This window comes from Aythya marila (assembly GCF_965140915.1).
Source record: "Aythya marila genome assembly, chromosome: 29".
Taxonomy (NCBI): Eukaryota; Metazoa; Chordata; class Aves; order Anseriformes; family Anatidae; genus Aythya; species Aythya marila.
In genome coordinates this window covers 928520-940918 of record NC_139070.1, presented here as the reverse complement: position 1 = coordinate 940918, position 12399 = coordinate 928520, and the positions used below count along the sequence as shown (strand labels likewise).

The following is a 12399-nucleotide window of genomic DNA, read 5'->3' as shown; positions in this document are numbered from 1 at the left end:
CTAGACATAACTGCATGGATCCCATGCAAGCCCAGTTATACATCAAAGACATCACCAGGAGTCAAAAATCTTGTTGTAGAAGCGACTTTGAAGGGGCACCTCTGGGCTGATTTTTGAGAGATACCCTACATGGCTACCCCTTTTCTTATGACAGCCACAGGAACATCTTCTCAGCTGACATAGCTAAGTGAAAAGTAAGAAACTAACTGGTGGAACAGACTGGGGAAACATTTTCATAGGCTTAGAAACAATTACAGTTAGCAGAGTAGTCCCTGTGTTGCAAATGTTATTCCTCCAGTCCAAAGCCCATTTCTTTATATCCTTGTTGATGCTTTCACATAAAGCATTTGACCTCGAACTGAGCCAGAGCAGAGGACAAACCTCACAGATCCAGTTTCTTGCCTGGGAAGGAGCAGCCTCAGCCAAAAGACTGGCCTGACCTGCTGCCTTGTTCCGAGCTCACCTCTTTTTGCCCCAGTTTGAGCAAGACAGAGTCAGATCAGGACACCCTGGCAAAACAGTAAGGATAGCAGCCTCCACCCTAAGCTCCTAGCAGGACACATGGGCAGCAAATCAGTACAACCCTTTGCAACTGGCAAAACCATTAAGACGCCTTTTATAATCCTTCTGCTAGCTGCTGTCAGCAGCAGAAAGGGCTGGGTTCCCCAGGGAAAACATTAAGAAAGGTTCGAGTCTCCCACCACAATAAATACAGCTTACCTCCCTTGAATGCCCTCAGGCACACAAGGCTTTTCCCACCTGCATGCACACTGTGGAAGTGCTTAAGCACACAGATGCACAGGAAGAGGCAATGCAGGATAAAAGATGGAAAGCCAAAGAATTGAGTGAAATCCTCAGCTCATGCCATAACATCAGGTGCCTCTCTATGCTTGCCAATACAGCAATATATACCTGTTTCTTCCCTTCCCCACACCCCATTCAGGTTGCTACTGGCAGTGCTACTGCTTCTGACAGAGGGTGTGATCCTCACCCAGTGCCCAGGGAATTGGAACCACCTGAGGGCTGTGATTGCTCCATGGACCCCAGCTTCCCCAGGCCCTTCACAGGGTCACCTATATCCACTTCCCTCCATCGCTCTGCTTGGAGCCTCCTGGGCACCACCTCAGCTTCAGTTTTTGCCTTGAAGTTCCCTGAGCTCCAGTACAACTCCACCTCCGTGGACTGCATCCCCAGTGCAGGGGCTCCCTGCCTTTACAATGACCAGACAGCTTTATCACCCACCCATCCAGAACATCAGTGTGACCCCAGAAGCCCCAGATCACAGAACTAGAGTGCAGACTGTCGCTTGGCCCCATCAGACAACAGCACTGATGCTCACTTCCCATGGATCAGCCCTAAGGTCCCCAACAGCTCTGAGCTTACACCTGTTCAGAGTGGTGGGTAAAGAGCATTTTTTCCCTAGTTTATAGGGTGTTATGCCCTAAGGCATAAGAAAAGTTGGATGATTAGAGGAACTTTGTGCCTGCCTGAGATCACAGATGATAGATGGCTAATTTAGTTAACAGAAAACTAACTCCTATAATTTTATTTAAAGTCCTGAATGCCAGTCTGAAGCAGGATGTATTTACTGCATGCAAGTGGGAAATTACCAATTTAAATGCACCTTGTGAACAACCCACATGAGGCATGCTGCAGGACATATGCCTCTAGCACAAAGATTCACTGCCAAAGTCAGAATCACTTGTAAAGAGTAAACTTAACCTCAAATGAGAAATTGGACCTATATATGAGCTGGTTTAGAACTTTTTCAAAATATTTCTTGTAGTATAATAAGAAATGGAAAGTGGCCCATGGGATAGGAACACTGGCTTCATCAAAAACAGCAAGAGAAACAAGAAGTACTTCAAAACTCACTATATTTTGATGAATATTCTAAGGTTCATTATTTCATTATGAGATAAGAGATGTTAAAAATGTTTCCATTGCCTTAAAAAAACACCAGTATCTTGAGATACTTAATATCTTCATTCCTCTGAAAGCCTCAGAGCATTTCACGAGTATCTTTTATATCTAAATGAATAGATGGTGCACTATAAATATTTCCACAGAAATTCGCTGGCAAAGCTTCCCACTTTTACTGACAACTTGGTGTGTTGTGGTAACTGCAAGTCTCAACTTATTAAACAGAAAGGGCAAATTTAGAGGCCTCAATAATAAACCGGAGTTCATTTCCAAATACACCATTAGCATAATAATAAAGATTCCTTCATCTGGCTTTTGAGGTTTGGGGGATTTCTTTTGTAGGGAAGGATTTATGTGGTTGGTGAGAACTTGGTTTAATCATCTCATCCAAGGCTCACCAACAGTCAATTACATGCTATTACAATGCCTGTCCACTTTGTTTTCCTTACACAGGGAGAGTTCTCCATAGAGCAGCTACTCTGAAGTAATCTAGCATTCTCACATTTTGCAGTGCTGGTTTATACCATTCCTTTAACTATTAATAGCTACATAACATTTCAAAAACATACAGCAACATGAAAACATTGAAATGTTTATTATCTACAAATTCTTGAGGAAATTCAAAATTCCATGAATTAATTCCACCATCCATTTCTACATGCCTACAAGAAGGCTACACTGTCAGAAGGCACTGAGCAAAGCAGTAAAACCAGAAGCTGAACTTTCAGCTCCAGTTCCCTCTCCCAAATACCAATTCTCCTTGCACCTCTGCACCAAGGCATTCTGTTATGTCAAGACAGGGAGGTGAAGCTGATGACACCAGGAAGAGAAGACCCAACAAGAAACTAATACTGAGGAAGGAGCTTTGCAGAACTGGGAACAGAAGGAAGGATGTGCACAGTGGTTTCATTAATGGACAGCTGTAGCAGAGGAGTTGCTATAGAAGGGAGGTGTACACAACCCACTGCCAGATCTCTCCTGACCATCACTGTCCTGAAGTAGGTCGATAGGATCAGCTTGGGGCAGCAGGACAAAGGCACCTGAATTAGGAGCAGAGGAACAGACATGCACACACACGCAGAGGCCAATAACATATTGCAAGGTCATGTTTAATAAGAAAGAAGCAGATCATACAGAGGCAGAATTATATGGTACAGATTACAAATTGCCTGTAACCTGTGATTTGATGTAAGGTGATTCATGTAATAGATGATGTTGTTTCCCTATTGCAGAGACACACGTAAAGCACAGAGCATGGGCTGGCTCACTCCAAGACCCTTTTTTATACCTCATTAGCCACAGAAAGAACCTACAGAGCAATCTAAAATGGATGGCAGCCCAATCCCTTCACCTCCTACTGCATTACAAATGTAGTCCACAGCTTTGAGAAGAGAGTACTTAGAGAAAATGGAAGGCATTAGGAAAAAACAAAAACAAAAACAAAAAAAAAAAAACAAACAAAAAAAAAAAACGCAAAAAAAACCCACAAAACTACAACAACAACAGAAAGGGTAATACGAGAAGGATGTAAATGGATTCTTTTTCTTCAGAAGATCTAAACATTTATGGATGCACTTAATGGCAGCTCCAAATGCTCAGCCTTGGAGCTCAGACAGGTATCTACATCCTGCTCATCCTCGCCTGGACATTCCACTTCCAGCAGCTCCTCTGACTAGGTTTAGCATGGTCTGCAGCTTCCAACCGGGTACCCCCGTGCCCACCGGGCACCACCATACACTTGCGAGCCCCCTGGAGCAGGGGCACCACTAAAGCCACTTCCAACTTCAGGGGCTCCTGCAGATCCCACGACGCTTTGCTGCGGGAAGGTGCTGAGGATGGGTCCAGGGAAGGTCACAACCACAGGTGGAGGGTAGATGACCACCCTTGAGTCAGGACACTGCACAACACAGGGCTCGTTGCAGCTGTCAGCAATGGGCTGTGGCACAGCCACCCCACACAGCGAGGGACTGCCATCGGTGCACGGGCTTAGGGAGTGCGTCATGTGGGGGATCGTTAATCTGAAGTGCAAGGGAATATGATGAGAATAAGGCAACAAATCTTACAAGTTCCACAATCAAACATTAAAATGGAAAGTTACCAACAGGCTAGAGGGAAAGGCAGAATTTCATAGCTGGGTTCTTAGAAAACGCCATCTATAAATCTTATATTGAACACAATAACTGGAAATGAGATTTAATGAAAAACTAATTGGAGATCATCACGCAGACAGTATTGGAAGACCTACATGTACCAAAGCCAAGAGCTAAACAGTCACAAAGTGATATAGTTACATCAAGAAAACTTTGGTTTGATACAATAGAATATTTGCATAGGATTTACCCTCACTTAAAACAAGCAAAACTTTCTTTAGAAAGAGGAATTCAAATCAAGCTTACCTACTTCACGAGAGAAATAAGAAAAATGATCGGGCAAGATCTGATGCTGAGTGTTTTTATACTCTTAGACTGCCCAAAGCATCTGAGTCACCTACGTGCAAAGCATCCCAATCAATTACTAAACGCGTTTCTTTCAAGACTTAACTTTGTTAATGAACGTCAATTGTTTTTAATAAATCGCTCTAATTATTAGCGTCCTTCCACCACCACCACTGCCACCACCCCCCCACACACAACTTGTACTTCACTGCCTTCATCTATTTCAAAACTTTACATAGAGGGGATATTCTGTATATTACAGAAAAACCAAGAGGTTTATATGGTTCATACTCATGTCTCCTCCATGAATGGACTCATCCCTGGACAAGCAGAAAACAGCCATTTACTTGGAAGAAAATGTACAGACCCAGCCCGGGAGGAATTGCAAAAGTGAGGGATATGCTGGGTTCTTGGCCTAGGGGTAGCCCGGTTCACAATTCTGTGATGAAATTGGGCTAATATGGGGTCTAGTCAAGGCCCTGGCATTCTGTGGAAACCTTCAGAATTAATTTTAGAGTAATATATCCAAATAAGTCAGTGCTGCTCTTCCAATTAGACACCAAGCATGTGTGTCTTTAAACCAGCAAGCTTTGAAAAAAAAAGGGGGAGAAAAAGTAAGGCTATATCTTATATGAAATTGTATCCCATATTCTGAAACTATAAATCATGACATGATTAAGAAAATGAGACAAAAAGGCAACAGATTGGGTGTGGCTCTTGCAAGACATTGTTGGGTCATTTTTTTAAACAAGTCATTTGTTCAATAAAAGGGCACCTAAATCCATTATAATAATATATGTTGCACATCTAGAACAACGAGTAGAAGGTTTATGTTGGAATCCCAATTGCTGGTGAATTGCAACTGCCAGAAGTTATCATCGGCATTAAACACACAGCAGTATTACGATTGGACGCCGAGGAGGAGGTTCACTAACACTCTGTAGCAGTGTCAGCAACAGATGCCAAGGATGGAAATGGCTTGTGCCATAGAGATGTTCTCTACCATCCCCTGTGGGCCATGGAGGATGGCAACTTGTCCATTCTGATTTACACTTTGCTCGAAGTCAAAGAATTTGCTGTTTTTGCAGCAGTAAAGAAGATTTGTAGGGGATGCTTTGTTATAGTAAAGCTCGACTCAAAGCCTTCCCCTTCTCAACAGCAGCATGCTCTTCTCACAAGGAAAAGGCTTCTACTGGGGGAGTTAGAGATGGACACGGTAACACTGCAGAATAATTTCTGTCTTTCAACGAAGAGGGAACCTCATATATCAGATTGGCAGAAAAATGATTCCGAAAGAATACTAAACCCCATATGTTACTATGAGTAGAAATCCCTATCAAGTTTTTCACACGATAGGAAGTGGCATGGACGCTCTTCTAGTTTAATTGCATGTTGAGATTTATCATCGTATCATCCTTGGCGACACTGAAACATTTATCATTCCTTTGGAAAATTAACTCTGCATTTTCTATAATTGAGTGTAACTATGTGAATTGCAACATAAGCCTATCTCAGCTTAAATCAGATAGCAATTTAACCTTAATGTAATTCCTAAAAAAGGGTGGAATTCAAAGCCTAATCATTATTTTCAAGTTAGCCAGTTGAAGATAAAAGCAAGTGTTGTCTTATTTTAAAAATGTACTATTAATATTGCATTGAACAAAATCTAGATCATTAATCTGAAGTAAGACGAAGCCACACTGCTGGAACTAGTTTCCTTTTCTGCTAAGGACTGCTTACAGTTATTATCACTGCTAAATCCATGTATCTGAACACAGAGGCTAACAACACTAAGAGTAGGCACGCAGATACTCTCTGAAAGCATTCTTAAAGCACATCATAAAAGCTCATTAATGTTCTACACAAGTGATGTTGTCATACAGATGTTTAACAAGAGTATTACAACTCCCAGCTCAGGCACCACCACAGAGGACAAAGAAATAAAAGCAATGAGTCAACTGCTGAACCATAGCCAAATCTCACCACCTAAGCTGTGTCCAGAAGGAAATGCAACAAAACAGCACGTGCTCTTGCTCAATTTACCAGTTTAAGCAAATTTAGGAATCAAATTTTAGCACCTAAAAAAAGTAAAAATACAAAATAAATATAAAAATTGTCATCCTCGTGTCAAGAAAAAAAAAAAAAAAGAGAGAGAGAGAAAATACTTATGATACAGACAAGCCATCAAGCACTCAAAGTGTTAACAGAACATGGAGTTATTCAGGATTTAGATGAAACATTAGGACTCTTCAAAAAGATTTTAGCCATCTACCTGTAAGGGTATGCAGGAAAGATGTTTAAAACCCTTTTAGAAACCTCAGACTAAGTTTCAGAGATGTGGTCTCATTGGTGTTTTCTCCACAGCTGATCTCAAACTAATCCTCGTGATTGAACACAAAGATGGTGTTTTAGTTGATTCCTGCTTCCCACAGAGCAGCCCTACAAATGAAGCATCAACACCAATTCTCCTTCACCCCACAAACCTGGTGGAGGCAACTCCAACGCTAGCTTTAAAGACCTAGGTAGAGTTCACCACAAGAGCAAGAACCCTCTGAACACACACATTTGGTTATACCATACAAAAAGCTGGCTTCGTGAGTCAAATCCATCCCAGAGATTAAGGAAACACTACAAACATGTATGAAGTTCAAAACTCCAGAAACATTTGTGGTTTAGTGCACACACCACAGTAGGTGAGGCAGAAACCTTAGAAATAATTGCATCAATTACACGTTGGCTCAGGCTAGTAAGAACTTCATGCCCAAAAAGGTGTTTTCTCTGTGAGGCTGACTATATAAAAGCCATCCAAAGCTCAGATCTATTAATTTCTCTCAATTTTTTCTCCTCAAACGAGGTATATGTGATCAGCACAACTGCTTTATAACCAACAAACTCCAACTAATGACTAATGTAAGAGGCTGAGCAAATTTAACTTCATGGCAAAGAAACTAGACAGGAGAAACTACTGAGGTTTTTCCCACTTTGTCTTGAAGTTAGAAACACTTAAAATGCTGTGAAGAGACAGTAGTTGCAGGGGGAGCCAAACCCATTTTACACATGAAAGCATAGAATAAATAATCTGAAATTTTTAGATAAAACCTCCTGAAATCCTGGAAGCATGTTTTTCTTAATTTACTTTACTTCAGACAGCTCTTGTGCTCTCTACTTTTCCTTTACATTAAAAGTTACTTTGCATTTACTGTTGCTTTTTTCCCCTCAAAGAAAAAAAAAAAAAAAAAAAAAAAAGCTTGATAAAGAAGGCTTTAGATATCCCATGAGTAAACGTACAGAGGTGTTTTACTTCTCAATGGCAAACCATGCAAGCTTGATGCCCGTTTTCCAAGCAAGAACATGAACGTGCTGCAAGCATCCCAAGACAGCCAGGATGCCTACCCTGCTACATAGCTACCAACAGCTTCAGAACTGTTGCCCTATGGACTTACCCAAACCTATCACTTACCACTGGCCCAGCCTCAAACCACCCAGCAGCACTAAATTATTCTACAAGGAATAACACTCTCCCATAACTTAGCCTTCCATTAGGTGCTTTGAATGTTATAGATGTCAACTACAGATGCAGTATGATCCAAAGAAAAGCCAAAACTTGGGCTCAGCATCACAAAAAAGGGCTCATAACTACTTCTGGCATATGGGACATGGGCTTTTCCCACAGAAATACCCTTTGTATGCAGCACACCACTGCAAGGGGCTCTCAATCCATTATGGACTGGTCTTGAAACTTCTCATTTCTCCGTGTGATAGTTCATACATTAACATTTAAGTAACAAGCCATAATTTCACCAGGAAAGGTGAGAACTGGAGAAATACTCATTTTTCCATTGCCAAGTGTTACTACCCAGCAACTGAGGCTCTCCATGCTGTTCGGAGATACACAATGAGAGGTGAAGAACCATCATTATCTGCTACGTTCTGGTGCTACACTGAGGGAAACACAGGGATGGTACTGCTAACAAAGGCCTTAGCTAAACTTGGCTAAATTGACACAGCATTATCTGCATGCCCACTGGGCAAGATATTTTTTCCCCTGGAACAGAGAGTATTGGCTACTGTTTGTCACATCAAGATGAAGCACTGGCCTTAGTGCCTGCATCCCAAAACAAGGGGCTGCAACAAGAACCAGTTTGGGGTTATGACTGCATTCCCCTTCACATTGTACAAATTGGTGTGTTTTACAGTTGTATAAAGTCATTACACTAAGACATTAAAATCAGCTGGTGATACTAAGGAGATACTCTGGGCTGCAAAAAGGAAAAAAATGGCAAGAATAGTGCATTTTGACAGAATTGTAATCATGGCTCATGGCATGACCTGTATCAGAGCCTATAACAAAGCCGAGGTACAGTGTGTATATTGATAAATTAAGGCCCTTCCAGGTCCCCCACCTGTGCAGGCCCACATTTACCCACACATAAAACTAGAATAGCACAGACAGAGACCATGAAATGGCATCTTCATAACAGGACCTCTTGGAACTCCCCACAACCACTCATTAAAGTTTTACATGAACAAAGGTCTTCAAGCTGGACTCCACTATAATGAACACAGGCATCAATTTAAAGGATGTGTGTCAGGACATCCAAGGCTACTAATTACATTGCATGCAGGAAGCAGCTCCCCTTCTGACGAGCAAGCATGATGCACATGGACAGGTAGCATCCACATGGGCACAGCAAAGGTCCAGGTGCAAGCCAGCAGCTGTTGGGGTGGCCAGGGTAAGCCAAATGGGGGTGATTAGAAACACTCCTCCCTTGCCATGGTTAGTTCCACCTGATACTCCTTGTTTCTCACCTGAGGAACCTAATGGGATGTCCCAAACACAATTGCTAATGAGTCTGATCAAACCACAGGCTACTTGTTGGAACACATCTGCCCATGTGAAGCACTGCCTCCAAAAAGAGCTTAAATCCTTGACAAAGTTATTTTTTGGAAGTTTAGCTGTGCCAGTTTCCAAGCAGATCTTGATTTGTCACAGTATGAGCCCTGGCTGCAGCCCTGCGAGGTTTACACACCCGTGAAGGCAGCACTGACTTGCGCATACACACCTGCCACTGGCCTTGTTTCCAGCTGGAAAGAGCAACCAGGTGCAAAGCCTCATAAAATCTGGGATTCACTCGGTAGCTTTGAAGGGCATTAGATCAGATATACAAGTAGCTGAGTGCCAGGCTTTGGGTACATTTCTCAGCCTCATTTATCCCTTACTTATCCTATAAAGATTTAAAATTGAAAGAATCCAGCAGGGTGTGAGGTACATTTCATGCTATTTGGGGATCAGACTATACTAATAATCACATATGAGTAAAATAATTGCAGCCAATGAAAAAGCTGTACATGAACACATTTTCTATTGTATTAAGATTTGATATACCATCGCTCAGGTTTTCCAGGCAGTCTAAAAGACCATATAAAACCCACACATCTCTGAGCTTTCAATCCAGTTCTTACTCTCCTCTCTGAGCTCGGTAAGTTATTTGTCTGTTTCTCTTCCTAGCTACCTAAATGTCCTTCTGTTGATGCTTTTAACTCATACTTGAATCCTACAGAAATAATCTGATGAAAAGTAAGTGGATTGTTTCTTTTGAAAAGTTTCTCTTTGCTCATTTATATTTGTTGGCATAGGTACAGGCATTCAAAATTAAGCCCAAGATTTATAGAACCTAACTCAATTTGATGTGATGTTTCCACTTTGATCTGGCAATTCAGGTATCTTTATCTTTAATCTACTTTAAATTTATAATTCAGAATTTTTATCCTCCTATATTAGAGACCTTTCTCCTTATTTCAGTAGCTTGAGTAACTTTCTGTGGGCAGCTGATCTCTACCATAGTAATCAGTCTGATGTAGATGGTTTCTACAATACCACAGACTAACTTTTTTATATAGAAGAACTGAAGAAAAGCTTGGCTATTGTATCTTTTGGAACCTTTTATAGACTTATTTTTCTGGAGTTTCTGGTGGTTTTGTTCTTCTTTTTCTTGTAAAAGAGCTGGGATTACTCACTTTCAAAACACAGCTAGAAAATGCTGACCTCTAGCCTTTCTTCTGTCTCTGTAGCTAGGTGTGAGTTGACTCCTCTGTAAACAAGTTGTGTTGATGGGACCTGACCCTTCTGAACTTTGTTCTCAGAGCAGTGCTGCCTATCTGCAAAAGCAGCTGCCACCAACTTGCAACATCCAGACGCCCAAGTGCCATTTGCTAGTGCTGAGCAAAGCTGATTTGCAGTCAGATTTTAAATTCTAATTAGGAAATCCAAGGCCTCAGCACTTCTCCATGCTTGGTCACATCTTTGGACAGACACCTCATGTCTTCCAAGTGTGATAGGCAGCTCTGATGTCCCCCAGCTGGGCAGTGCCTCCTCCAGCAGCCAGCACAGACTCTGCAGCCTCCTGCCCCCAGGTGTCTCTTTGCCAGCAGTGCAGGGAGCACCGCAGGCTGATGCAGGGTACAGCCCTGAGCAGACCTCCAAGATTCTTGCAGCCCTTGCTTCTACTGGAGCAAATTCAGGAGAGAAAGACCAAGAGAGTGCAGCATAGCTGGCGAAGCAACCATGCAGCTAATCCTGAGATGAAGAGAGTTACATTAGACTTTTTACTTATCTAGGACACTAGTAGCTTGAGCCAGATTTTCAAAAGTTGCTTTGTCCCCTATGAACAGTAGGCATCTAAAAATAGAGCTCCTGCCACATTACCCTGTCTAGTACAGAGATAATCTTGTTTTGCAATTCAAATTAGTGTAAAGGCAATGCTTTTTACTTTACCTAATGCTAGCAGAAAGTGATTCTGGTTTCATTTGAAGCATCTGGAAAGCAAATAGCCTTTACCACAAGAGATGAGAACCTCAGCACTAGCCCTAGGTATGCCATTGCTTCAGCAGCTGAAGAATGCAGGTCACTTTGCAGCTAAGCCTCAAGCTCCCCTTCTCAGGATAATAGCTACCTACTTCACCTGAGATTTGAAGGCATTTAAAAAATTGTTATTTAAATGCAAGGCTATGTAGTTTCTGCTCCAGAGATGAGGGCTGAGAGCAGCACATTCAAACAACGGAAAGGCAGCTCTGATACAAGCAGTGATCTGCAGGGAATTAATTTACCTTTGTTCTCTGCTTTGTTTTTTAGCTTCATCTCCACCCTGGGACAATGTCTTACTGGTACCAATACAAGCAGCAGTGCTTCGTCCCCAGTGGATTGAAGTGTGCCACCCCCGTGTTCACACAGTGCCACAGCCCTCCTGTGGTGAAATCCATGCCATGCACATCATGCGCCTCCATGGATGCTAAGCTGTGCGCCGCGAGGAAGATGATGCAGAGCAGCCCCAAGTGCTCCGTGCCATGCACATCAAGCTGTGTCGAGAAGCACATTGTGCAAGGCCACTCTTCCTCCTCCTCCTGTAGCACCAGGTCTCCTGAGCCATGCAGCGTGGTGTTCCCCCAGCCCCATGTGCAGAGCGGGCAGCATCTCTTTGTGCCTCAGTGCAGACAGCTGGGCATTACAGAATGCCCCCAGATAGGCAATCCCATTCACATGGGCCAACAGAGCTCATATCCTTGCTCCTCGTACCAGTGGTCCGACAGCTACCACTACCACTGTGGGCAAAGCTAAGCTCCAGAGAGGCACCCACAGAACAACCAGGTGATGGAGAGCAAGATGCACATCTGAAGCTGAGTTTACAGGCACAGCTTCCAAAGGTGCAACTCACATCTCTTGCTGCAGTCACTGGGGTTGTGGGCAGCCTGAAACCCTAACAGTCAGCCCTTTCCACAGTATCCTCTGCATTAGATTTAAAGGTCTCATAGCTTCATATCTACAGCTGGCTCAGCTATTGACTGTATTAAGACTGCCTTTCTATGACTGCTGGTGTAAAGGATATGTGAGTTTTACTACAGGCATAACCGCTCACATGAATGACATTGCATCAAAGTGGCATCAGCTAGCCCAGAGTCAATAAAAACTAGGTCCTTCTGTGCTAATATTGCTAAATACATATTTTTCTGCTTTCAACTTCATTCTGGAGGAGGAATTGTAAAA

At 42.5% G+C, this 12399-nt stretch overlaps 2 protein-coding genes across 2 annotated transcripts; one reads left to right on the top strand and one right to left on the bottom strand.

Annotated features, from left to right (window-relative positions):
- Positions 1-3601: 3601 nt before the first annotated feature.
- On the bottom strand, positions 3602-3925 carry LOC309888468 (claw keratin-like; the record flags this gene model as incomplete). The annotated part of the gene is made up of 1 exon (XM_082780790.1): positions 3602-3925. The coding sequence occupies one exon, from the start codon at positions 3923-3925 to the stop codon at positions 3602-3604; it is 324 nt and encodes a 107-aa protein (XP_082636916.1).
- Positions 3926-11511: 7586 nt separating this feature from the next.
- On the top strand, positions 11512-11973 carry LOC309888427 (uncharacterized protein; the record flags this gene model as incomplete). The annotated part of the gene is made up of 1 exon (XM_082780749.1): positions 11512-11973. One exon carries the CDS (start codon positions 11512-11514, stop codon positions 11971-11973), a length of 462 nt encoding a protein of 153 aa, XP_082636875.1.
- Positions 11974-12399: the final 426 nt, after the last annotated feature.